Consider the following 25009-nt stretch of genomic DNA (forward strand, 5'->3'; position numbering starts at 1 on the left):
GTGTGGGTGGGTGGGTGTGTGGGTGTGTGTGTCCGGACAAATCTTGTCAGCGCGATAACTTGAGAAATACTTAACATATGAACTTCAAATTTGGTTTGTGGATTGTTCTTGGTAATCCTAAGAAGCCTTTCGCATTTGGGGCCAAAAGGCCAAAGGTCAAGTTCACAGTGGCTAAAACAATAGAAATCTTGTCAGCGCGATAACTTGAGAAATACTTTACATGTGAACTTCAAATTTGGTTTGTGGATTGTTTTTGACAATCCTAAGAAGCCTTTCGCATTTGGGGCCAAAAGGCCAAAGGTCAAGTTCACAGTGGCTAAAACAATAGAAATCTTGTCAGCGCGATAACTTGAGAAATACTTTACATGTGAACTTCAAATTTGGTTTGTGGATTGTTTTTGGCAATCCTAAGAAGCCTTTTGCATTTGGGGCCAAAAGGCCAAAGGTCAAGTTCACATGGCTAAAACAATCGAAATCTTGTCAGCGCAATAACTTGAGAAATACTTTACATGTGAACTTCAAATTTGGTTTGTGGATTGTTCTTGGCAATCCTAAGAAGCCTATTGCATTTGGGGTCAAAAGGTCAAGTGTCAAGTTCACAGTGGCTAAAACAATAGAAATCTTGTCAGCGCGATAACTTGAGAAATACTTAACATATGAACTTCAAATTTGGTTTGTGGATTGTTCTTGGTAATCCTAAGAAGCCTATTGAATTTGGGGCCAAAAGGTCAAGGGTCAAGTTCACAGTGGCTAAAACAATAGAAATCTTTTTTTTATTCTGAGATTATAGGGATTAGGGATTAATTCATATAAAACCTACAGAAGACACTAATGCTGTCAATGAATGTTCCATGTGACCAAGGTACATGTAAGTTGATGTTAAAAGAGTGGTGTTATGTCATGGGAACAGTCACGGTTGCGGGGCATTTGTGTTTGTAAACACACCTGACTTGTTTTTTGTTTTTTTTGGTATACCTGCCAACTTGAGATCATTCAGTCCATTAGTTCTATAGTTATAAGACTGTAAAAAATGAACCTTTAAATTGATGTCACTTGACCCCTGATGACATCATGATGACAAAATTGTTCGGCATACATGTACGTCTTCAGATGATGGCTAATGACTATGCAAAGTTTAAAGTTCATCGTATTTTTATAAGTTCCCAAAGTGGCTTGTAGAATGAAAACGTGTACAAAACGTATGATAAAAGTGGGGGGAAAAAAAAGAAACTAGAGATTGTGGTTGTGAACAACCACAGAGCTGTTCCCAATTTTGATTGTCTGTTGGACCGTAAACAAAATGATCAAATGATTTTTCCAAAAAAAAGTATCTAAAAAAATTGAAATTATTACCAATACCTTTAAAAAGTACACTTCTGGTACAACCGGAAGTAAGGGTCGCATGACCTTGACATTCCAGGAGGTGCATTTTCAGTCCAATATGAGGAAATGTGCAAAGAACTGTAATCATAACTTATTGTATTGTGGAGATATGGCGGTCACAATATTGCCTCATTAAATATTTATGACGTCATGAGAATAATAAACTGCTCAGTAATAATAATGCAACATATTAATCTTTGAATGTTGCTTCTTACTTTTATTAGTTAGGCCAAACAAAGAATGGTGTGTTTACGGTAACGGCCTGAAAAAAAATCCAGGTAGGTAGGTAGGGAAATAATTTTATTTTGTAATTTTTTTTTTTTCATTTCAGTTCTGCATGCCCATGCGTGTTCTTTCGCAAAAAAAATTGTATAAAAACATTATTCAATTATGCAAGCATTCAAGATATTCAATTGATATATTTCATTCCAAATTAATTCGTATCATCCCAGGGTTCTCCCCAGGATTTTTCAAACCTGTGGGGGAAGTTTTGCTGTGATTCAACAACCTGCAAAGCCATGGCGTGGGGTTTGGGGCCCGCTTAAGGGCCCCTAAAAATTTTGAACTTTGGAAGCTCTCTGGTGCATTTTAGAGCAAATCTGGGGGTTCTTTAACTCCAGATTTTTCCTTAAAATTCAGAGGAGATCTTGTAGGCCCCTAATATTTTTGTAATTAAAGAAAAAAAAACCAAATTGTTAACTTTAAAAAAAAAAAACATTTCACAACCTGTTTAAAGCTCTGAACTAGAAAAGTATGGATTACAAGTAAAATTCAAATTAAGAAATTAAGGTGAAGAAAAAAAATCACATTTGCTTCCGATTACATACCTTTCAAATTAGCGTTGGTAGGTCGGAAAAATTATTTCGCCAATTTTTTTGGGGTGCTGAGTAATGGAGCATCATAATAATATTAGAGCAAGGAATCATGTTTATTTTGTGCCTTGATTATTTTCAATTGCGCCATGAAAATTATCAAGACTGGTCATCAAAAGTGATTAAAACTTGCCTCACCTAATTAAAAATATATTTGAGGTCGGTGATTCCACTATATGCTTAATGACATCACCGCTGCTGGCACCGCCAACATTCAGTCTCGCCGGCCATACATCGCGCCGTGCATTATACTGCACTGTGTACGGCCCATCCCACGTGGCCGAAAATCTTGCACTACTACAGAAACACGCTACGATGTTTGGCCACAGGTTCGAGCTTTGCAATCTCGTCATTTTAATGGAAAACACATACACAGAAAATAAAGATCACGTTCTGTGAATTAATTCACAGAAATTCTCTTTCTCCATCGATGTTTGTTTGGTATTTTTACAATCCAACTTCGGCCGATTGCACTACATCATCATATCATGGTACGATGTATGTATAGGTTGTAGTCGCTGGTTCTGTTTCTTCATCATAGCATTGATTCCGTTAGCACGCGAAGGGAACCAGTGTACCATGCTGTATGCGCTGCTAGACCTGGATGCTGGGGGTCGACAGAACCCGTCATCGTGTGCATTTTGATCACACATGCATCAGAAAAACAGGATTTTTGTGCATTGTAATGGCGTGTATAATAATTATATTGTGCGTATCTGGGGCTGAAAAATGTGATCAGCATTTTTGTCGGCGTATCGGGCCGCAATTCCAGCATATCGGGCCAATACACAATACGCATGTTTGTATGTGGGGAGAGCCCTGCCGTCCGTCAGCCAGGCGCACTAGTTTACCCCGATGCATTTGTGCAAAAATAATCGTACTTTATGTAGTTTGAGAATTCAAGTTTTGAGATCGTCGTGATTTTCGCACGTTTAACACAGGTATGTTTGTGTCAAATCATGGTCAGTTTCAAGTGTGGAAAATGGTTTATGTTCGTGGCAAATAATTGAAAGTAGGCTACTTGAAATGTTTGAAATTTGTTCATTTAAGAATTATTAATATCAACCTTCAAAATGGCAATAAAAAGTTTGAGGTCGGCAATTTGGCCATACAAATTCCAGATCGTTCGGGTTACCATAAACACACCATTTTTTTTGTTTGGCCTTATCAACCCGATCAGATTTATAATTCATGAGATATGATAATAAGGGTCTGAAACTAACACTTTGGGTAACACCGGAAGTAGGGGTCACATGACCTTGGAATACCAATTTTCATCTATGTACATGTACCTACTGAGTTTGAGATAAATCAGTCCAATAGTTCTATAGTTATAAGACTGTGAAAAATGAACAGTTAAATTGATGTCACGTAACCCCTGATGACATCACGATGACGAAAGGTTTCGGCATACATCTTCAGATAATGGTTAATGATTATGCCAGGTTTAAAGTTGATCGGATTTAAAATAATTTCCAAAGTGGCTTGTAGAATATAAACGTGTACAAAACCTATGGGAAAAGTGGAACAGTTCGAACAGAACATAGGGCTTTTCGCATTCGTAAGTGACTTTGTCATACACGTGCATGCACTGCTGATTACAAGCCAATCAGTCCATTGGCTAAACACTCAAGTTGTACAATGCTTCACCGTGTGCAATACCCATGTTTAAGTTTAAGTACCCCCATGTACGAACTGGATACACACCCTTTGCACACATAATTATAACGGCGATGAACTAAAGGTACATGCCTCGCCAATAAAAGTAAAACAAATCACAGAAATTCCAGTGGAATTTTCGATGGTCATGTGCATTGCACAAGACCAAAAACTGCAGTATTTGGGCCTAATAATAAACAACGTAGGATCACCGCCCTTTTCTTTTTAATCATCTTCTTTGCAGGTAGCCCCATGAACATTGAGCTGGTTACGTCACCACTTGAGTATGAACAACAGATGAGACCACCAACCCAGAGGACAGGAAACCAGGGAAGGATACAACGGGGAAGAGTTGGAGGAGGGTTAGTTGACATGTGGCCATGAAAAATATTTGTTTATTGGCAAGTCTAAGACCCCATGGTGTATTGCAATTGAATTTTAACAGATGATTAAAAGAGGGTAATATTTTGTTCTCATCAAGTTCACTTTTGTGGTGAGTGATGAATGTTTTTTTTGTCATTTTCAAATGCTAGGCGCAACCAGTATAACATGAGAGGTGGGCGTAACCAGGGGCGTGGTGGCTTCAGGGGACGCGGTGGCCGAGGGCGTGGCCGAGGCGGCAATAAAGGACCGACTCCCACTGCGGAGGAGTTAGATGCGCAGTTAGACGCATACAATGCTCAGGTAAGTGAGTTTCTGCAGTTTACATGTAAATGGGACAGATTCTAATGATTTTAAGTTGTAATTAAGTCTTTTACTAATTCATCTTATATTAAGAGAATAATAATGTGGTGGAGCAGTTTGGAATGTCTGGTTTAAAACCGGGTAGGTGCATGGTCCAAATAATTGGGTTCGGACCATTACTGGCGACCAGGCCCTACCAACTTTTAAAGCAGACGTTTAATACTGCTCTGCCACATTACTATTCCCATTCATAAATACCTTTTTGGTCAAAAACTTCAAAAGAGTAGGAAAACATGACGAAGTTCCGACGATGTTTTGACAATGTTTTGGTCAGACCAAAGTTCCAGACTTGATGCGGCGATGTGGTTTTTTTGTTTTGTTTTGTTTTTCACTCCACAAACAACGGACACGGAAATAAGTGGCATATTTCATGTATTGAGACATGCTTTAGTTCAGGCCAAAAAAAAGATTGATTGTTTCCAGTCCAGCGGCCAGGTGGATTTTTTTACCCACCGGGCCGCCTGCACTTTGAAGTTTTGCTTTTCTGCTTAAAAGCGGAAAAAGCATTGTTTTTGTTCCGATTTTTTAAATTCTTTTTGCTTTTCTGCTTAAAAGAAGAAAAGCATTGTTTTTGTTCTGATTTTTTATATTTCTTTTTTCCCCCCTTTTCTTTTTATTCTAAACTAAATCCCATAGACTTTGTACATGTTTTATTAACCACGCCACTTTTGACCTAAAACATACTCGTATTCTGATGAAACTTACCCTGTATAACGACCCCACAGTGAGCTTGTGTCCCGAAGAGTGACGTCATGATTACGTTATCATGGGTCACGTGACGTCATCTTAAACATGCAAACTTTAAGACCATATATCTAAAGAACAGTAAGTCCGATTGGGCTGAAACTCGGTATGTAGGTAGGCCGGGATGTGTTATATGTAAAAGTTGAGGTGACGTCATCGTGACGTCATCGTGACGTCATCATGATGTCATCTTGTGATTTTATATAGATTTTTGAAGTTTTGGACCTTTAAGCCATATCTCACGAACCCAATATGTTATATTCAAAATTCTTTTTGTATTATGTTTGCGAGATAACAAGTATATTCACAAAATGGTGAAAATTGATTGACGTAATTATGACATCATCAAAAATACACTTTTTTAAATCACATATAAGGGAAGGTCCAATCGTCATGAAACTTGGTGGGTGGGTAGATAACAGTACTTGTACACAAAATCTGAAATGATGTCACGATGATGTCATCGGTAGATTTTTAACGATTTTTAAAATATTTACAATTTTATTCTGCCTACAAAATTAAACACTATTACTCATCCGATTGGCTTCAAACATGCTAAATTCAAAATTCTTTTTGTATTAGGTTTGTTATGTAATAGGTATCTGCACAATTTTTTTTTTGAAAAATATGTGACGTCATGATGACGTCATCAAAAATGTGAGTTTTAAAAACACTTATAAGGGTAAGTCCAATTGTCTTGAAACTTTGTGGGTAGGTAGATAGTGTTAATAGTATGCAAAATCTGAGTTGAAGTCATGATGACGTCATCACCAATTTTTAGCTGTTTCGGTGTACACACCGAAACAGCTCTTGTTTCTGTTATTTTTTTTTTCTCTTTTGTTTTTTAGACTTTTTTCTCATAGGAAAACACGTGTTTTCGTTCTACAAGTCACTTTTGGCTTTTTTTCAAATCCGATCGACTTCAAACCTGGCACACACTTAGACCACCATCTGAAGATGTGCGCTGAAACTTTTCGTCATGCTGATGTCATCATGTGATTTATTATAGAATTTTGAATATTTAATTTTTCCCATAGACTTTGTACACAGAAATTTAAAAAAAAATGTCAATTTTCAGAGGGCATTTTCGACACTTTGCCAGTAATTCATTTACACCAATCTTTGTCCAAAGAATGACCCTAATTTAAACAACATTGTGTAATGATGACGTTATGATGACGTCATCCGGTGTTTATTTATAGGCAATTAAATTGTGACACTTTTAATATTTAAAAATGCTTAAGAAATCAACCGTACGCGTCCCCAGCATTCTGTTGCCGGCAAGTGGTAGAGTAGGTTGAGGTCTTTATTTCATTCAGTGTGCGTGCAATCACGTGACCCTTGCTTCCGGTCGAAAAAGGCCAAAACCGGAAGTGGCTTATTATTTAAAAGTGGTAATAGATATGAACTTGCTTTTAACGGTGTTAGTCTCTTGGCTGATAGTATTCTTCAAATCATCTACTGATGACGTCATGCTATCTTCGAGCGCCCTCTAGCGACAGGGTGGAAATTTTCAAAAATGTATTTTGAATAGATGTCTGTGGCGAAGTTTGTCGGAATCGCCTAAATATTGGTGTATATGATGACCTTGACCCACTTAAGAGGTGTGCAAAGTTTTAGGCGTATGACGTCATCAGACCGGAAGTTCCATTGAAAAGACCTTTCCTTTTTCAAAAATTGCTAATAAATCAATCCGTACAGATATAATGTTGAATTGCCCCTTAAATGATAGCGTAAACATTTGCCTCAACAGTGCCAAGTTCCCAGCTTGTCAAATTGTTCACACAGTCGACGCGGCGTCAACAAAAAAATACCTTGCAAGTTGAAATAAAAAATGCCGACTCAACCAATGCAAGCCGCAAGTGTGTGCGTATACATCGACCAGATTCGGCATCGCCCGCTTCCCATACACCACACACGCACGTGGTCATGAGGGAGCGGACTGACCAACAGGGTGACCGTTTTAGCCGAATTTCGGCTAAATTTGGCAGAATTTTTTTGTAAAAAACAAGTTTGACAGAATATTTGACAGAATGGATATTTTTGGCAGATTTCTGACAGAATCTTCAAAAATGGTTATTTTCACAAGTACATAGCAAATGTGTGTATTGATAGACTCAATTTTTACAGCCTTATAACTATTGAACTATTTGAACGATTGATCTCAAATTTGGTAGGTATACAGAAAGGGAAGTGTTATAGATGAAAATTGATATGTCAAGGTTACGTGACCTTCACTTTCGGTTTTACCGGAAGTGGTAATTTTAGACCCCTATATCATATTTCATGAATTATTAATCTGATTAGGTTGAAACTTCACATTAATACAAAGCTATATTGACAAATAATTATATTGTATCATTATTACTGTGCACTTAATTATTGTGATGTTATGATGTCATGAATATTTAATGAGGCAATCTTTACAGTCCTATAACTATAGAACCATTTGACCGATTGATCTCAAACCTGGCAGGTATACACACTGGGAAGTGTTACAGATAAAAATTGGTATGTCCGGGTCATGTGACCTCTACTTCCGGTGTCACCGGAAGTTATAATGTAAGACCCTAATTAGCATATCTAATGAATTAGAAATTTGATTGGGTTGACACCTTATATAAGTATTAAGCAACATTAAAGGATAAATATGTAGCATTATTATTAATGTGCGCCGAATCATGACGTCATCATGACGTCATCACGTGTCACGTGACGTCATCCTAAAAGAGCATACTTTAAGGCCCTATATCTACAGAACCGGAAGTCCGATTTGGTTCAAACTTGGTATGCAAGTATTCCGGGACATGTTATAGACAAAAATTGCAGTGACGTCATGATGACGTCATCGTGTGATTTTATATAAATTATTCAATTTTTGGACCTTTTACTCATATCTCATGAACGGAATGTGGTAAATTCGAAATTCTTTTTGTAACAGGTTTATTAGATCATAGATAGATGCACAAAATTTCGTTAAATGTGTGACGTCATCATGACGTCATCAAAAATGTGATTTTTTTATTCACATATAAGGGTATGTCCGATCGTTATGAAACTTGGTGGGTAGGTAGGTATAGATAACAGCATCCAAAATCTGAAGTGACGTCATCATGACATCATCATCTAATTTTTTATGAATTTTTCAAATTTTAATATTTTCTGCAAATTTTGTAAAAATTATATAAATTACGGTCCGATCGACTTCAAACCTGGCACACACTTATACAACCATCTGAAGATGTATGCGGAATCATGACGTCATCATGACGTCATCACATGCCACATGACGTCATCCTAAAGGTGCATACTTTAAGGCCCTATATCTACAGAACCGGAGGTCCAATTGTGTTCAAACTTGGTATGCAAGTATTCCGGGACGTGTTATAGACAAAAATTGCAGTGACGTTACGATGACGTCATCTTGTGATTTTACATAAATTATGCAATTTTTGGACCTTTTACTCAAATCTCATCAATGGAACATGGTAAATTCAAAATTCTTTTTGTAACATGTTTGTTAGGTGAAAGATAGATGCACACAATTTCATAAAATGTTTGACGTCATCATGATGTCATCAAAAACGTGATTTTGTGTTCGATATGAGACTTGGTGGGTAGGTAGGTGTAGATAACAGCATTCAAAAACTGAAGTGACGTCATCATGGCATCATCGTCTGATTTTTTATGAATTTTTCAAATTTTAATATTTTCTTCAAATTTTTTCAAAAATTATGTAAAATACCGTCCGATCAACTTCAAATCTGGCACACACTTAGACCACCATCTGAAGATTGAGGTCGAATCATGACGTCATAATGACGTCATCACGTGTCAGTTGACATCATCCTAAACCGGAATAGTTTAAGTCGCTATATCTAGAGAACCTGAGGTCCGATTGGGTTCAATCTCGGTATGCAGATATTCCAGGAAGTGTTATAGTCAAAAATTGCAGTGACGTCACGATGATGTCATCATGTCATTTTATATAAATTATTCAATTTTTGGACCTTTTACTCATGTCTCAATTCGAAATCCTTTTTTTGCAAAAAGGTTTGTTAGGTCGTAGATAGATACAAAAAATTTTCAAAAAATGTGTGCTGTCATCATGACGTCATGAAAAATGTTTTTTTTTTACATAGGATGGACACTTTTTGTATGGAATACGCATGTACTTGTCCATTCAACCTGGATGAAACTCTTTTACGGCAGTCATTAATAAAACGGTCGAAACAGCTCAGTGTTTGTCCACAAACACATTTCTAGTTTTATTAGTTTATCAACTTTTTTACATTTTCTCCTAATACAAAAATGTGTCAAAGTATTTTTTTTAAAGTATTTCTTTACACGTATTATTTTAAAAATGCGGAAAAGCCTGTGTCCTGTTCATCGAACAGGCATAGCTCTAGTTTTTTTTTTTCTTTTTGTTCCACCCCCAAATCCCATAGACTTTGTACACGTTTATTCACCGCGGCATTTTGGACCTAAAACAAACTCGTATTCTAATGAAACTTGTGTCCCGAAGAGTGATGTCACGATGACGTCATCATGGGTCACGTGTGTTATAGACGAAAATTGAGGTGACGTCATCATGACGTCATCGTGTGATTTTATATAGATTTTTTGAAGTTTTGGACCTTTAAGCCATATCTCACGAACCCAATATGTTAAATTCAAAATTCTTTTTGTATTAGGTTTGTTAGGCAATAGGTATAGGTACAACATTTTGAAAAATGTGTGACGTCATGATGACGTCATCAAAAATGCGCTTTTTGAAACACATATAAGGGAATGTTCGATCGTCATGAAATTGGTGGGTGGGTAGATAATAATACTAGTACACAAAATTTTGAATGACGTCACGATGACATCATCGGTAGATGTTTTACAATTTTTTTAATATTGCCAATTTTATCCTTCTTACAAAATTTAACACTCTTATTAATCCGATTGTTTTCAAACTTGGTACAGACTAAAACCACAATAAAATAATGAGCACTGCCAAGTATTGTTATGATGACGTCATCATTAGACATGGTGACGTCATCGTTAACTTGTATATTTTAAGCCCCTAGATCTCATGAACAGTAAGTCAGATTGGGTTGAAACTTGGTATGGGGGTAGGCCGGGATGTGTTACAAATAAATATTGAGGTGACGTCATCATGACGTCATCTTGTGATTACATATATATATTTTTTTAATTTTGAACATTTTGCCGTATCTAACAAATGCATTATTCCAAAATCAAAATTCTTTTTAAATTAGGTTTGTTAGACAAAAGGTAAATGCACACAACAGAAAAACATGACCTCAATTTAAAAAAACAAACATAATGTGGAAAAGCCCTATGTTCTGTTGGAAACAGACATAGACCTCTAATTTTTTTTTATCCTTCTTCTTCCAGTGTTACTTTGACGTCTGGTGAAAAAAAAAAAAGTGGTAAAACACAACGAAGTGATGCCACATCGCTTGTGAATTCCAAACCAACCTTGCTCTCTCTATGATAGAACTGACTCGATGCACCATGCACGGAAGACTTTGGAAGGGATGTGGGGCGCGCAAACTAGACCCTGTGCTCGTACTCACGTGCTGTGTGGAGCCATTTTACCAAATGTACGGCTGCCCTGCACGTGTACGTGTGTACACTGAACTGGCCTGCAAAAGTATTTATGCACCAGTTGTTCAATTTTCAATATCAAGCTTGACTTCAAAATATCACAGATGTTAAATAAATGTTCAAAGCTGTGTCTTGTGTCATTATCTAAGTCGGTAATAGTCAAGTTTACAACACTAAACATCCTCTCCTTCATGGACATGGACGTACGGAGGAAGGAACATACCGCTTCGCGACACCACTTTACGACAATTTGAAACCGCCATCTTGAATTGCTTCATTATGTATTCATGAGGTCATGAATATCATTAAGCTGGCATTTAAACTACCAATGGGGGAAAGGCGTGCTGTTTTGGGGCCGTTTGGCACCATTTTTTTGGGCCGTTTAATGAATATTTAGCAGGTCAAATGCTGCCACCATTAATAAATATTGAAACTAGAATTTTCATGCCAATGCTTTCTAAAAGCTCCGCGAAACTGCGCCAATGCAACGCCACTGCACTCTGGGTACGGAGTCCAGACTCCAACGACTTTCATTTTTTTAATTTTCCAAACTTATCAAAATGTTTGATATCATAGGAATCCCCATTAAATAAACGATAACATGATTTTTGAATCAGCTTTTTATCGCTCATAACAAAAAAGTTATGATTTTTTTCCCCTGGACCATCGCACTTTTCACCGCAGTGCGACCCAGACAATGGTCAGATGGCTCGCTGTCTAGGCACGGGTAAAATGCAGCTCCGATCCCACTCCACGTACAATGCAGCTAGCAACACGGAACATGCGTGCACGTGTTATTGCTGTGTAACCGCGTGCCATATTAATTCTGGCAATGGACCAATGCCATCTGCATACAATGTGCATACGGAAGTACACCATCAGTCCGGTGCTTGCTACACAATATGTCTCGCCAGCGTTGTACACAATTTTCTCATTTCGCCTCTGTAAGTTCGGCCATGGAATCATGCTGAGTTGTACCAAATTCTTCAGCGGATTTGATATGGCCTAGATAATCAGATCCTTGCCAATCTGTTGTGGTCAATGAGCCGGCGGTGCCAAGCTGTAATCGATGCTGGGGGAGCTTTTACTCGGTACTTTTAATAGTTTTCAAAACTTGTGCGTTCTATGGGCGCCGCCATGTTGGATTTTGTGATGGCCTCCATGACTTTGTACATTTGTACACGGAAACACTATGGTGTCAGACGTCATTTTGGACTCATGAACGCTAATTGTTTAAATAAAACATGAATTGTTTTCATAAAATAAGACCACCCGAGACACAGACAAGAATTGTATTGAAATATTTTATTGGTTTATATGATAAAAAAGAGACTATCATTTTTTTTAACAGGTGCTTATTCAGTGTACTTTGCACACCAATGAACTCACAATTTTTTTCCCCAAACTGCATGATAGCCTGTGCATTTTTTTATAACCTGTAATTTTTCTATCTTTGTTTATTATTTGTACCTTCTGTTACATATTCACACTGTGAATAGAAAACGGTATTTGACTTAAACATAACCTTATAAATAATAAGCAAAGGCTGAAGTTCAGAGCTTACCACTGAGACTGCAAGGGCAAAACAAAACATGCAAACAAAAAAACAAAATCCTCCCCCCCCCCCCCCGACTGGATTTTTTTTTTCCCCACCCACTGGACAGGAAGCACTTTTTTATTTTAGGATGGCCTCACAATCACAATTGCTCATCGCATGTCATCGTGTTGATACACGTACTTGGCTAGCCGCCATTGTTGTTGATCAGCTGGCAGCAACTTCGTACCCATGGTCTGCTATCATTTGTTCAACATCAACCTTGTACCGGATCTATTACTGGGTACGAGCTGCCCACGAACATTTGAGGCGGTGCAGTAACAGAGGGCGCTGTTGTAGCTAGCGCGGAAAATGTTGGGGGAAACAAATTGACGCGCACGATCAAAAGCCGACCAGAGACCAACTTTGTTTTTTTTTTGTGGCCTTACGTTATATTGCTATCCATGTTCATGGGCCACTTCTATGAACGGAGCTTGTGATTGCCATTCCTGCCCCTTCCCCTCCCCCTCCCCCCCCCCCCCCCCCTCCCCCTGAAAAACACCTTAACACCGCCAGGAAGCAACTTCAAGGATTTTTAAACATTAAAGTCCCTTATTTTCTTACCTTTATTTTCAGGTATTACTTTTACCAAAATCAGGGTTAAAACCAGAGGTTCGCATTTTTTGTTACAAACGCAGAGTGGTCGGGTAGGCAATTTTTTCATAAAACACTGCCGAGTTAAGTTATGAATATGTTTATGTAACAACAAAGGATCACGAAATTAAATCCTTTCCATCACACTAAATTATTTTGTTTAAAAATGCATCTTTAACCATGTGCTAAATTTCCGTAAACATTTTATGTACACATAAGAGTTATTTCTGGCTTGATGACGTTATTATTAAAAAACGGGAAGTGAATACTGATTTAGTTCGGAGTGGATAAATGTTTATTGTGAAGTTAAATAACGTATGGAAATATGGACAATAAACACCTAACTTCCGGTTTCATGACGTCACTAGTATTTGGAAGCAAAAGGTTAACATTAATTGATTTGGTATCGTTATTTGGGCTAAGAAGATATACATGTACGACATGTATCAAATGACAGAATTCAATTTAAAATATGATCGTTTTCAAATTCTCATCGACGTAACTTCCGGTCTGATGACGTCATGAATTTGAAACCTTGCCAAGTTATCTGTGGTTAATCAAAGAATATCAAGGGGCGATTTGGTAAAATGGGAACCGATGTTCTTCAGATTAAAGAAAACAAACACATTTAATGTGCCACTAGGGGGCGCTCTTTCGGATGATGACGTCATCACACTGTTTTTTGTGATTTGCATTTCGCACTAAACACTTGCATAATATATGTCTGTAGTAAAATGCTTCCGCTTTTGCGTTATATTCAGTTTTCATTGCACTTCCGGTTAAACACCGGAAGTAAAGGTCAAGCGGTTTGTGTCCGGGAACAAGAAATGTTTCTCACGGCATAGTCTACAACCTCATGAAAAAAACGAGCACGATACTCTATTTAGTTCATGCGAAAGCGAATGCGAAGCGAATTTGACGTCATAAAACATTCGTTGCAAAATTCGACCGAGTTGAAATATGTTGAACATATTTCAACTCGGTCGAATTTTGCAACGAATGTTTTATGACGTCAAATTCGCTTCGCATTCGCTTTCGCATGAAGTATGAACCGGGCTTAACCCATAAAATATGCTTACTGTAAGTGTACAATTTTCAGCTGAAGTAAGAAGGAATTTTTTCGCAGAGCCATGAAATTGGGCCAAGGTATCAAATTACAAGCAATTTTAGTTTAATAAAAGACTTTTGTTTCAATCATAGCTCGTGGACAAAACAAAGAATCATGGTTACACATTGTGATTTGACGCTTTACCTTTACTTCTGGGGTAAACGGAAGGTCAAAGTTGGCTTCATTCAAATTACCGAAAGAAACGTGAATATTAAAACAACCAGACTCTACTGCGCTCTATACTTAACCGTAGAGTATTCCCTAGGGAGCCTAGCCATTCGCTGAGATTTATTACCCACAGTACCTTACGGCCCGCCCGCCATACTTCCTATTTTTTCTTAGCGGCACTACGTGAAAGACGTATATTTACCGAGCTCTCGATTTGCTAAAACTTTGTCTTTCTCCAGCCATTCATTACAGCTAAGTTCAAGGTTTTATTCAACTATTTTGTCTTCTGTTGTTGTATCTACAAGTTGAGTGACTTTTTGTGACATTTAGTGTTTTTTGGCTGTTCCGGCAACAAGCCAAAATAGCCTTTGTTTTCGTTAAGATTAAGGGTTTTTTTGGGCTGTTTCAGCAACCAGCCAAAACATTGGTGTACAAAACCAATGAGAGCTGTCGCTAAAAAGGAAAAAGGATTAGGGAGAATGGGGCGTCCACGATTGCCGGCATTTACACACGTGGGTTGGTGGGTGTGTGTGTCCGGACAAATCTTGTCAGCGCAATAACTTGAGAAATACTTAAAATATGAACTTCAAATTTGGTTTGTGGATTGTTCTTGGTAATCCCAAGAAGCCTATTGCATTGAAGGCCCAAAGGTCAAAGGTCAAGGTCACAGTGGCTAAAACAAAAGAAATTTTGTCAGTGCGATAACTTGAGAAATACTTTACATGTGAACTTCAAATTTGGTTTGTGGATTGTTCTTGGTAATCCTAAGAAGCCTATTGCATTGAAGGCCGAAAGGCCAAGGGTCAAGGTCACAGTGGATTAAATGAAAGAAATGTTGTCAGCGCGGTAACTTGAGAAATACTTTACCTGTGAACTTCAAATTTGGTTTGTGGATTGTTCTTGGCAATTCTAAGAAGCCTATTGCATTGGGAACCGAAAGGTCAAGGGTCAAGGTCACAGTGGCTAAAACAAAAGAATTTTTGTCAGCGTGATATCTTTAGAAATACTTTACATGTGAAATTCAAATTTGGTTTGTAGATTGTTCTTGGCAATCCCAAAAGGTCAAGGGTCAAGGTCGCAGTGGCTAAAACGAAAGAAATTTTGTCAGCGCAATAACTTGAGAAATACTTTACATGTGAACTTTCAAATTTGGTTTGTGGGTTGTTCTTGGTAATCCTAAGAAGCCTATTGTATTTGGGGCCAAAATGTCAAGGGTCAAGGTCACAGTGTCTAAAACAATAGAAATCTTGTATTTATTCTGAGATCATAGGGATTTATTCATATAAACCTACAGAAAACACTAATGATGTCAATGAACGTTCCATGTGACCCAAGTACATGTACATGTAAGTCGATGTTAAAAGAATGGCGTTATGTTATGGGAACAGTCACGGTTGCGGGGCATTTGTGTTTGTAAACACACCTGATTTGTTTTTGGCTGTTTCGGCTGGTTGCCGAAACAGCCTTTGTTTTCGTAAAAGGTTTTTGTTTGGCTTTTCCGCTGAGCAGCAGAAAAGCCTTTGTTTTTGTTATGATCTTTTTGGGTCCACCCCAAATCCCATTGACTTTGTAGGCGTTTGTGGTGTGACCCACTTTTGACCTAAAACAAAGTCCTATTACAATGAAACTTATCTCAGGTAAAGACCCTATAGTGAAATTGTGTCTCGAAGAGTGACATCATGATTACGTCATCGTGGGTCACGTGACGTCATCACAAACGTGCATATTTTGAAGGCCTATATCTACAGAAATGTAAGTCCGATTGGGTTGAAACTCGGTATGTTGGTAGACCGGGATGTGTTATAGGTCGTGCGATTTAATATAATTTTTTGAATTTTTGTAGCTTTTAGCCATATCTCACGAACGCAACATGCAAAATTGAAAATTCTTTTTGTATTACGTTTGTTAGGTAATACGTGTTTGCCCAAAATTTAGAAAAAAAGTGTGACGTCACAATGACATCATTAAAAATGTCATTTTTTAAAAACACATATAAGGGAAGGCCCAATCGTCATGAAACTTAGTGGATAGGTAGATGGTGTCACAAGTATGCAAAATCTGAAATGACGTCACCATGACGTCATCGGTTGATTTTTTATGATTTGTTAAAAATTTAAAATTTTATTACATTTACAAAATTGTACACTTTGTTTCATTGGATTAACGTCAAACTTGGTGCACATCAAGACCACAATAAAAAATATGTACACTGACAGGTGTTGTTATGATGACGTCATCATGGGACACATGACGTCATCACAAACGTGCATATTTTGAAGTCCTATATCTACAGAACAGTAAGTCCAATTGGATTGAAGCTCGGTGTGTCGGTAAACTGGGATGTGTTATAGTTAAAAAATGAGGTGATGTCATGATGACGCAGTCGTGCGATTTTATATGAATTTTCGAATTTTTTAACCTTTAAGCCATATCTCACGAACGCAGCATTCAAAATTCAAAATCCCTTCTGTATTTGGTTTGTTAGGTAACAGGTATATACACAATGTTTATGCCCCCGCGGCGAAGCCGAAGGGGTATACTGTTTCCGCCTTGTCCTTGGGTGGGTGTGTCTGGACAAATCTTGTCAGTGCAATAACTTGAGAAATACTTTACATATGAACTTCAAATTTGGTTTGTGGATTGTCCTTGGCAATCCTAAGAAGCCTATTGCATTTGGGGCCAAAAGGTCAAGGGTCAAGGTCACAGTGGCTAAAACAAGAAATTTTGTCAGTGTGATAACTTGAGAAATAATTTACATGTGAACTACAAATTTGGATTGTGGATCATTCTTGGTAATCCAAATAGGCCTATCGCATTGGGGGTCGAAAGGTCAAGGGTCAAGGTCACAGTGGCTTAAACAATAGAAATCTTGTATTTATTCTGAGATCATAGGGATTTAGGGATTAATTCATATAAAACCTACAGAAAACACTAATGCTGTCAATGAACGTTCCATGTGACCAAGGTACATGTTAGTAGCCTTGGTCAATGCTCTCGTCGTTATTCGTCCCGTACGCGGTCAATCGTCGGCATATATCCTCACGCGCTATGCACATGCATGTAAAAATACAGCGCGAACAGCGACCTCACGCGGCCACTATTTTTATGCAAATCAGTTGGAGACGATATCGAGCCTTGGTTTAATCGTCGGCCAAAGCTTATGTTTTTCTTTACTTTGCGCTAGATTTCCAGCGCACGACCTCGTATGCGAATACAGATAATGTAGGCGGGGCTAATATGTGGAGTGTCCAATCACACCTTGGTAAATCCGGACGTCATCAAATTATTTGCAGCTATTCCGCCTTTTGCGGACGTGACAGGAACCACAGTTTTTGTGCATTGGTGCCGTGTGCAGTGTACGTGTATGGATTATGTATGGTGCCACGTTTCACTATGCAAGTTTCCACGCAACGATCGACCAATAAGAAAACGACATTTAAGGTCAGCTAAGGCTATTAACATAATGAGCACCACCCCCAAAACCTCACATAGACGATTGAACCAAGGCTCGAGATCGTCTCCAACTGATTTGCATAAAAATAGTGGCCGCGTGAGGTCGCTGTTCGCGCTGTATTTTTACATGCATATGTGCATAGCGCGTGAGGATAGTATGAAGACGATTGACCCCGTACGGGACGAATGCCGAACATTGACTTCATCGTGCCGTCATCATGAGTCACGTGACGTCACATTATATGCGATTTTTCTGTTGTGATCATTTTCTAGCAGAATTCGGCTAGACCTGACAGATTGGGCTATATATCTCCAGAACTACAGGTCCGATTGGGTTGAAAGTTGGTATGTACCTAGACCGGGATGTCTTATAGATGAAAATTAACTTGACGCCATGATGACGTCATCACGTGACATATGACGTCATATAAGAAACATATTTTGAAGGCCTATATTTCCTGAACTACAAGTCCGATGGGGTTAAAAGTTGGTATGTACCTAGACCGGGATGTGTTATAGATGAAAATTAAAGTGACGTCATCGTAAAAATACATATTTTGAAGGCCGGTATTACAAGAATTACAGGTCCGATTTGGTTCAAAAAATGATGTCATGATGACGTCATCACGTGACATATGATGTCATAGTCAATAAACATATTTTAACGGCATATATCTCCTGAACTACATGACTGATTGGGTTAAAAGTTGGTTTGTACCTAGACCGGGATGCGTTATAGATGAACATTGTAGTGGCGTCATGATGACGTCATCACGTGACATATGACGTCATAGTAAAGTTGCATATTTTGGAGGCTAAATACCTATGATTGGAAAAATGGTTTCGCAAAATTGTTTACAATTTCTGTTGATATGACTACATGCAACAAGTTCCATTCAGTTGACAAATATAGATTCTACCTAAACCTCAAATTGATATCGATCACAATATCAGCCGTGTCATGATGACGTCATCAGATAAGAATAGACATTCAATCCAATCTGCATTTTTAAGCATATGTCTTTGTACCATTTGTCCTCATGATTTTGCAACTTTCGACTTCACATCTATTATCTCCCGTAGTCTATAACATGACATAAAAAACACAATAGCGAAACAGCCATATGTTTGTCAACAAACATACATCTAGTTCTTTGGTCGTTATTGGTACATTTTCGGGAGTGAGTTCTAAGCACAGCACACGTTGCCGGTCGCTCACTCCCGTTACACGGCTTTACCAGGCCGTGTCCCTGAGGCTTTGCACAGGCTGAATACTTGTTTCAGGGTGTCAAACCGATCCCACCATTCCAGCCGACATGCTAGGGCTCAACCTTTCGCTGTCGGGACACCTCACTTCGGGCAGTTTTCAGTGAGCTTACTCGAGTTTGCCGTCACGACATTGAGGCACGACGGGCAGCAATTCTTGATGCCATATTTCTGTTCTCGCAAGCATCTTGAGTCCCTTCCTTTTCAAGGGCAAGACCTTTTTGCTGGCCAGTTTCAGACTCGCATGCAGGCTGAAGGCTATGAAAGAGGTCAATTTAAAGGCTATGAAAGAGGTCAATTTATCAATCCCTGCAAATGGTCTTGCAGTTCACATTTTCAAAAACTATCGCTCCAGAATTGCGGCGGTTACCTCATACGAGCCATGCATGTTTCATGACCCCCAACGGACACAACTACCATCATTGGATCTTAGGCGGGTCTTGCAAGCTTTCGCCTGGCCCCGTTTGAACCTCTGGACCACGCTACTGTTAACGTTCCCTTGAAAAGGGTCTTCCTCCTGACGTTAGCCATAGCACGCCGCATGAGTGAACTCCACACCCTGACCATATGTCTAGGACATTGGCGTTAGGAAGAGCTAGTCAGCGATGATTTTCCCGCCTGATATCTTCGTTCCTGACTGAAAGTGCTCCTCTGTTCCGGAGGACAAGCTCTGGTATCCTGTAGGGGCCCTCACGTGGTAGCTGCCCAATCCGCATTGAACACCAGGCTGTATTCATAAGGCAAAAGAATAGAATAGTCGCTCTCTGGTCAGACCAAAGTTCCGGAATTGGTGTGGTGATGCGGTTTTTTGGTTGGTTTGTTTGTTTTTCCCAAGCTTGCTTTTTTGTGTGTCCTCTCATACCTTGTTGCTCTCCATTACCTGGAGTCGAGCTGCCCACGAATATTTGCCCCAATGGTGCAACCGGATCCGGTTCCTCCTCCGCTGGCGTCCCGCAGTACCGACCAGTGTCGGCTTACCTCATTTATGGTGAGAGCCGATTCCACTGGTTTACTTTAGTGGGTTTAATCTGGTTGGCTTAAGGCTTAACGCTTCCTTGAGGCCCGCCTTCAACATCGTACGTGAGTGGGGAAGCGGGTAGGCACTCTATGGGTGAGTATTCGCGAGTAGAATGGAACCACACATTTGTGTGTGTATGTGGGGGGGGGGGTTCTACTACGCTCTACTTCCACGCGAACCCACCTACCTAACACAGTGCTATTCTACATATAGAAATACTCTACGGATTTTAAGTAGAGCGTAGTAGAACCCCCCCCCCCCCACACACACACACACACACACACCCACACTCAAATGTGTGGTTCCATTCTACTCACGAATACTTACCCATAGAGTGCTTACGCGCCTTTACGCTCGAGAAAAGAGAGAGGTGGCGGGCAGGCCGCAAAGTACTGTGGGTAATAAATCTTAGCGAATGGCTTTACACCCTCTAGGGAATAACGCATGTGTAGCAATACTCTACTCTACGATTCGCTAGTAGAATCAGCCCACACCTTTGTGGACCAAAAACTACATCAGTATTTATTATGCATATTTTTAACTGATGTCTTCATCAAACCGGACGTAACATGTAAAGAAAATGGGTTTTGAGATCAGTTTATCCCTAAAGGATGCATTAGTTTCAAATTAATAATTGCTTAAAAGGGCACTAGGTCCTAAAATCCCCGAACATTTTATGTTTTGGATTGTTTACTTAGCCTTGGATTGTTTACTTATTTCTAACATCTGGTTGACAGGAAACCAACCCAATGTCTTGCCGTTCCCGAGAAAAGACACCAAAACAACGCTTGTTTACATCGGACATGACGGAGTACGAATACGTTTTTCGTGTCGTTCTCAGTGTACCATACATGTTTTGTGTCTCGGGAACAGCGCGCGGTGACCAATCACCAATGCAAAACATTGGTTTCTTCAACGTCCGCGTAAACATATTTACAACCGAGTTAGACAATGTCAAATACATGTAAACTAGAGCTATTGTGTTTGTTCAGTTGCAAACGCAAAGTGTTCGGGCAGGCAACTCTTTCATTGCAGTCGCAGTGGATTAGGTGTTGAAAGACATGTTGAAAGTGTTTAAGCATAAATGAAATACCATGTTTCATGATTAAATCAATCATTTTTTACATGTTTTAAGTTTACTCATTAAAATAATAACTACCTTATGCAAAATTGTACTCAAACGTAGCTTGGGGCGTTGGCCCAACTGGCCCATTGGAAGCGATGTTTGAAAGACTTTTGAAATTGGATTGCTAGCCTGTGATGAAAAACAATCTTTGGAATGATTAATTATTTATGGACAACATGGCGTTACAAAATCTCCAACGTACCCCCTTTTAACGCATTTTCTCATTTAATTGAATCCAGGTAAAGTATTTTATCCAGTTTTTATGTTGTTGAATGTAATAAGTACGTCCCTACATTGAAATTAAAATGTTTATTTGGAACAAAAGTTAAATTAGAAAATTACATGTAGGCACTTCACGCTAAGCTATCCGGTACAATGGTATACCCTGGAGCCCACGCTCCACATCATGGTCTCTGGTAGTGTGGCCTTTCTTTGGACCCTACATTCTGTGCTTCGTGGCATACATTTTGTTTTAGCAGACTCTCAGAACAATGAGAGGTTTGTTCTGATGGCTCACAGCATAAGTTTTAAAAAAAAAGTGATTTGACACGGAATGACCTTAGTGTGATGTCACAGAAATTAATTTAACACTCATGATTATTCAGATTAATTTTGTACTGCTGAGTCTAAATAGCTTGAGACTACACAATCTCAAATGCTTGAGACTACACTATCTCTGATATCGTTGTGAGAATTTGGAAATGACTTAGTTGATATACTGATTTTTGTCTTGACTATCCAAATTTCACGAAGAATTGAAACATGTCATTTCAAAATAGGGTAGGTTGGTCAGGAATTTTTTTAAAGACTGCTCATGCTTTAACTGCTTAATTTAGTGAGGCTGAGGTTCTGGTACGGAGCTTGCCCCAAAAGTGGTGCGGTGATGCGTTTTGTGTGTGTTTTTTCCTCTAATTTGTCGGCTGATGTTGCAGATGACGCTTCGATCCCCTAAAACTCTCACAAATATCCTTCAGAGTGGAGCTTGAGGTGACCTCAGTAAGGCCATAAGGCAGGAGAATTCTGCACCCACTTACGATCTCGACCGACACGAACATTCGTCGTGAAATTTGGATATAGTCAGGTGGCATACGGTTGGAATCGTGACCGACTGGTTTAAAGCACCAAACTTAGCAGATAGATTCTTATAGCCCCAGAGAAGATATTTAGAAGGGGTGACACCTGAATTTTTTTTGGGACGGGTGCCTAATTTGCATAAAGCCTTAATCCCTGCCGTGTAATATATTTATTCCCATAATTCGGTAGATGTTTATTTTTGTTATTTTGTGAAAAGCTTATTTTGGGGATGTTACTTACATATCCTTACTTAAATAACATTTTCTAGAGCATATCGGAGACTTAAAGATTTTAAGGACATCATAAAGATCCAAAATGGCTACCATCATACCCTAAAGTAGCGCGCATTCCTTTTCCCTCAGATATCATCAAGTAGTCTTGCGAAACCTCAGCTTCAAATTCCCAAAATTACTTACTGACACAGTTACCCTAACAAAAATAAATGGGAAATCATGTGAACAAATTGTCTATCATCTAGATATTTAGCCCACAAAAACAAAAAGGGGGGGAAATTAGGTGTCCGTAAATTGGACTAAAAACTAGGCGAAGCCTGCCGAACGTGGTGGAGTTGATCAAGTTCACCGTTTTTGTTTTCTGGCCTTAATATCACAATTTTATCATTGTTCACATAATTTTCCATAAAGACTTAATCGAGTAACTGTGTTGATTTTGAAGCCCATCAAAAACTAAGGTATTGATGACTACCATATGATATCTGGAGACAGGGTTAATGCGCGCAATTTTAGAGTTTAATAGTAGCCGTTTTGAATCGTTACTGTGTCCTCATAATTATCCAGTCATTCTTAAATGCTTTAGAAAATGTTATTGAAGAAGGGATGTGTAAGTGGAATCACCAAAATATACTTTTCAAAAAAAAAAAAAAAAAATACCCAAATATGGGCATCGTGCATGAGCTGCCAGGCTGGTCATTAGTCTGCGCTAATTAAAAAGCGTTTACGCGTTCCAGATACACGACCATCGCTCCCTCGGTCTGGCTTGTAGACGCACAATTATATAATAGAGCCCGACTTAATTCAGTGCAAAATATATGGCAGCCCAGAGAGACAACATAAGCTTATTACACTCAATCACATTTAAAATTGTGCAACAGCAGGATTCCAGTCAAACCAGTGAGTTTGGCGATTTTGAGACCTCAACAGCTACGGCGATTGCGCGCGCATATCAGAAGCCGAAGACTGGGTTTTTTTTTGCCTTAATTGCTTTATCAAATTTTAATTTGTACACACTACTCGATTGCACAATGGCCAACCTTTTGCTTTACGGACCCTCAAGTTCAAGGTCCACAAAATGCTTTAATAGCAAATCTTGATTTGTCTGGCATACGCAATTTTGGGTCTATTTTACAGTCCTGCAAACCCCGTAGTCAGATGGTGTGCAGACACCCCCCCCCCCCCCCCTTGTCTTATTTAAACAATTTTAATTATGTCTTATTGCATTTTTTATTCATTTCCAGATGGATAGTTAAAGTACACAACATCAGCAGGAAAACAGGAGTTTCATTGAGGAGGGACCTTCTTCAACTGGAACTTTGCCACAGTACTGTACTTGTTGTTGGACATCAGTAATTTGTCAGAGTGCTTTATATGTCTCTATGATCAGCTTGTACAGAGGTTTTTTATGTGTGGAAACTGGTCAAGTTTATTCTCCTGCTCTGGCAAATAATATTCTAACCAAGGTATCTCCTCGACTTTTATTGAATATCTCACCAGTAAATGTGTTAATAAATTTGAAGGCTAGAAGTAAGGTTTTTTTAACCAGTAGTTCTGAGTCCGGCACGCTTCAGCAGATTTAAGTGAGGTCTTCGTAGTGTGAAATGTCATAAAGTGGACGTAACTTTTTTCATTCTTTCAAGAACAGATAACCCGACGGAATTGTTTGCTAGGGGACCCTCTTTGTTTCTATATGTTCAGGATTCGTCTTGAATTTGCGAAGGGCTATTTTTACAAATCCATTAACTAAAGGTCTGTTTTCTGCATCGAGTTAGAAGTTTTGGTTTCCACATTTGAGCAGATGTGTTCCTCGGTCATGTCCTTCCACGAGACAATCCCTTTTTAATCAAAGTAAACCTTAAAATACTGTGGCTGTGTTGTAGTAACGTGATTGTAAACTTTCTTTGTCGATTCTGGAATTAAGAATGTTTCTATATTTTTAATCGCCATGGTCACTTGTAGTAGTTATTGATAGTACTTTACTTCCTTCTTTTTTTCAATTTTTTTTTCTGAATTATTTTTGTGATACTTATTTTAAAAATGTTTTTAGAGGGGACTTTTTCAGTTAAAACAATTACTCTGAATTAAAACGAAGTCAGTATAATTTCACAATCTGTATTTGATATTATTAGTTTGTGTGTGTAAATAGTTCATTATTCTCTCCCTTTTGGAGTTCAATTTATTCCCAACTATTATTGACTGGATTTTATTTATCAACGATTTTTATTTTGTTAACAGTGATCTACTTGCTGAGCAGTTTTGTGAATGCGGCCTTAGTAACAACTACCTGACACTTTATTATACAATTCTCACTGTTTTAATTGTGTAATTTCTTAACTTTATCATTTGGTTGCTTT

The 25009-nt window shown here is 38.6% G+C and overlaps 1 protein-coding gene across 1 annotated transcript in view; it reads left to right on the top strand.

The window, feature by feature from the left end:
- Positions 1-24761, top strand: part of LOC119734741 (THO complex subunit 4-A-like) — a 53249-nt gene extending 28488 nt beyond the window's left edge. The window contains exons 4-6 of the mRNA XM_038208285.1: positions 4159-4276; positions 4448-4598; positions 23897-24761. Of these exons, the coding sequence (XP_038064213.1) occupies positions 4159-4276; positions 4448-4598; positions 23897-23908 (281 nt within the window). The 3' untranslated portion in view covers positions 23909-24761. The remainder of the gene's footprint in view (positions 1-4158; positions 4277-4447; positions 4599-23896) is intronic.
- The last annotated feature ends 248 nt before the right edge of the window (positions 24762-25009 follow it).

This window comes from Patiria miniata, unplaced genomic scaffold (assembly GCF_015706575.1).
Source record: "Patiria miniata isolate m_02_andy unplaced genomic scaffold, ASM1570657v1 HiC_scaffold_28, whole genome shotgun sequence".
Taxonomy (NCBI): domain Eukaryota; kingdom Metazoa; phylum Echinodermata; class Asteroidea; order Valvatida; family Asterinidae; genus Patiria; species Patiria miniata.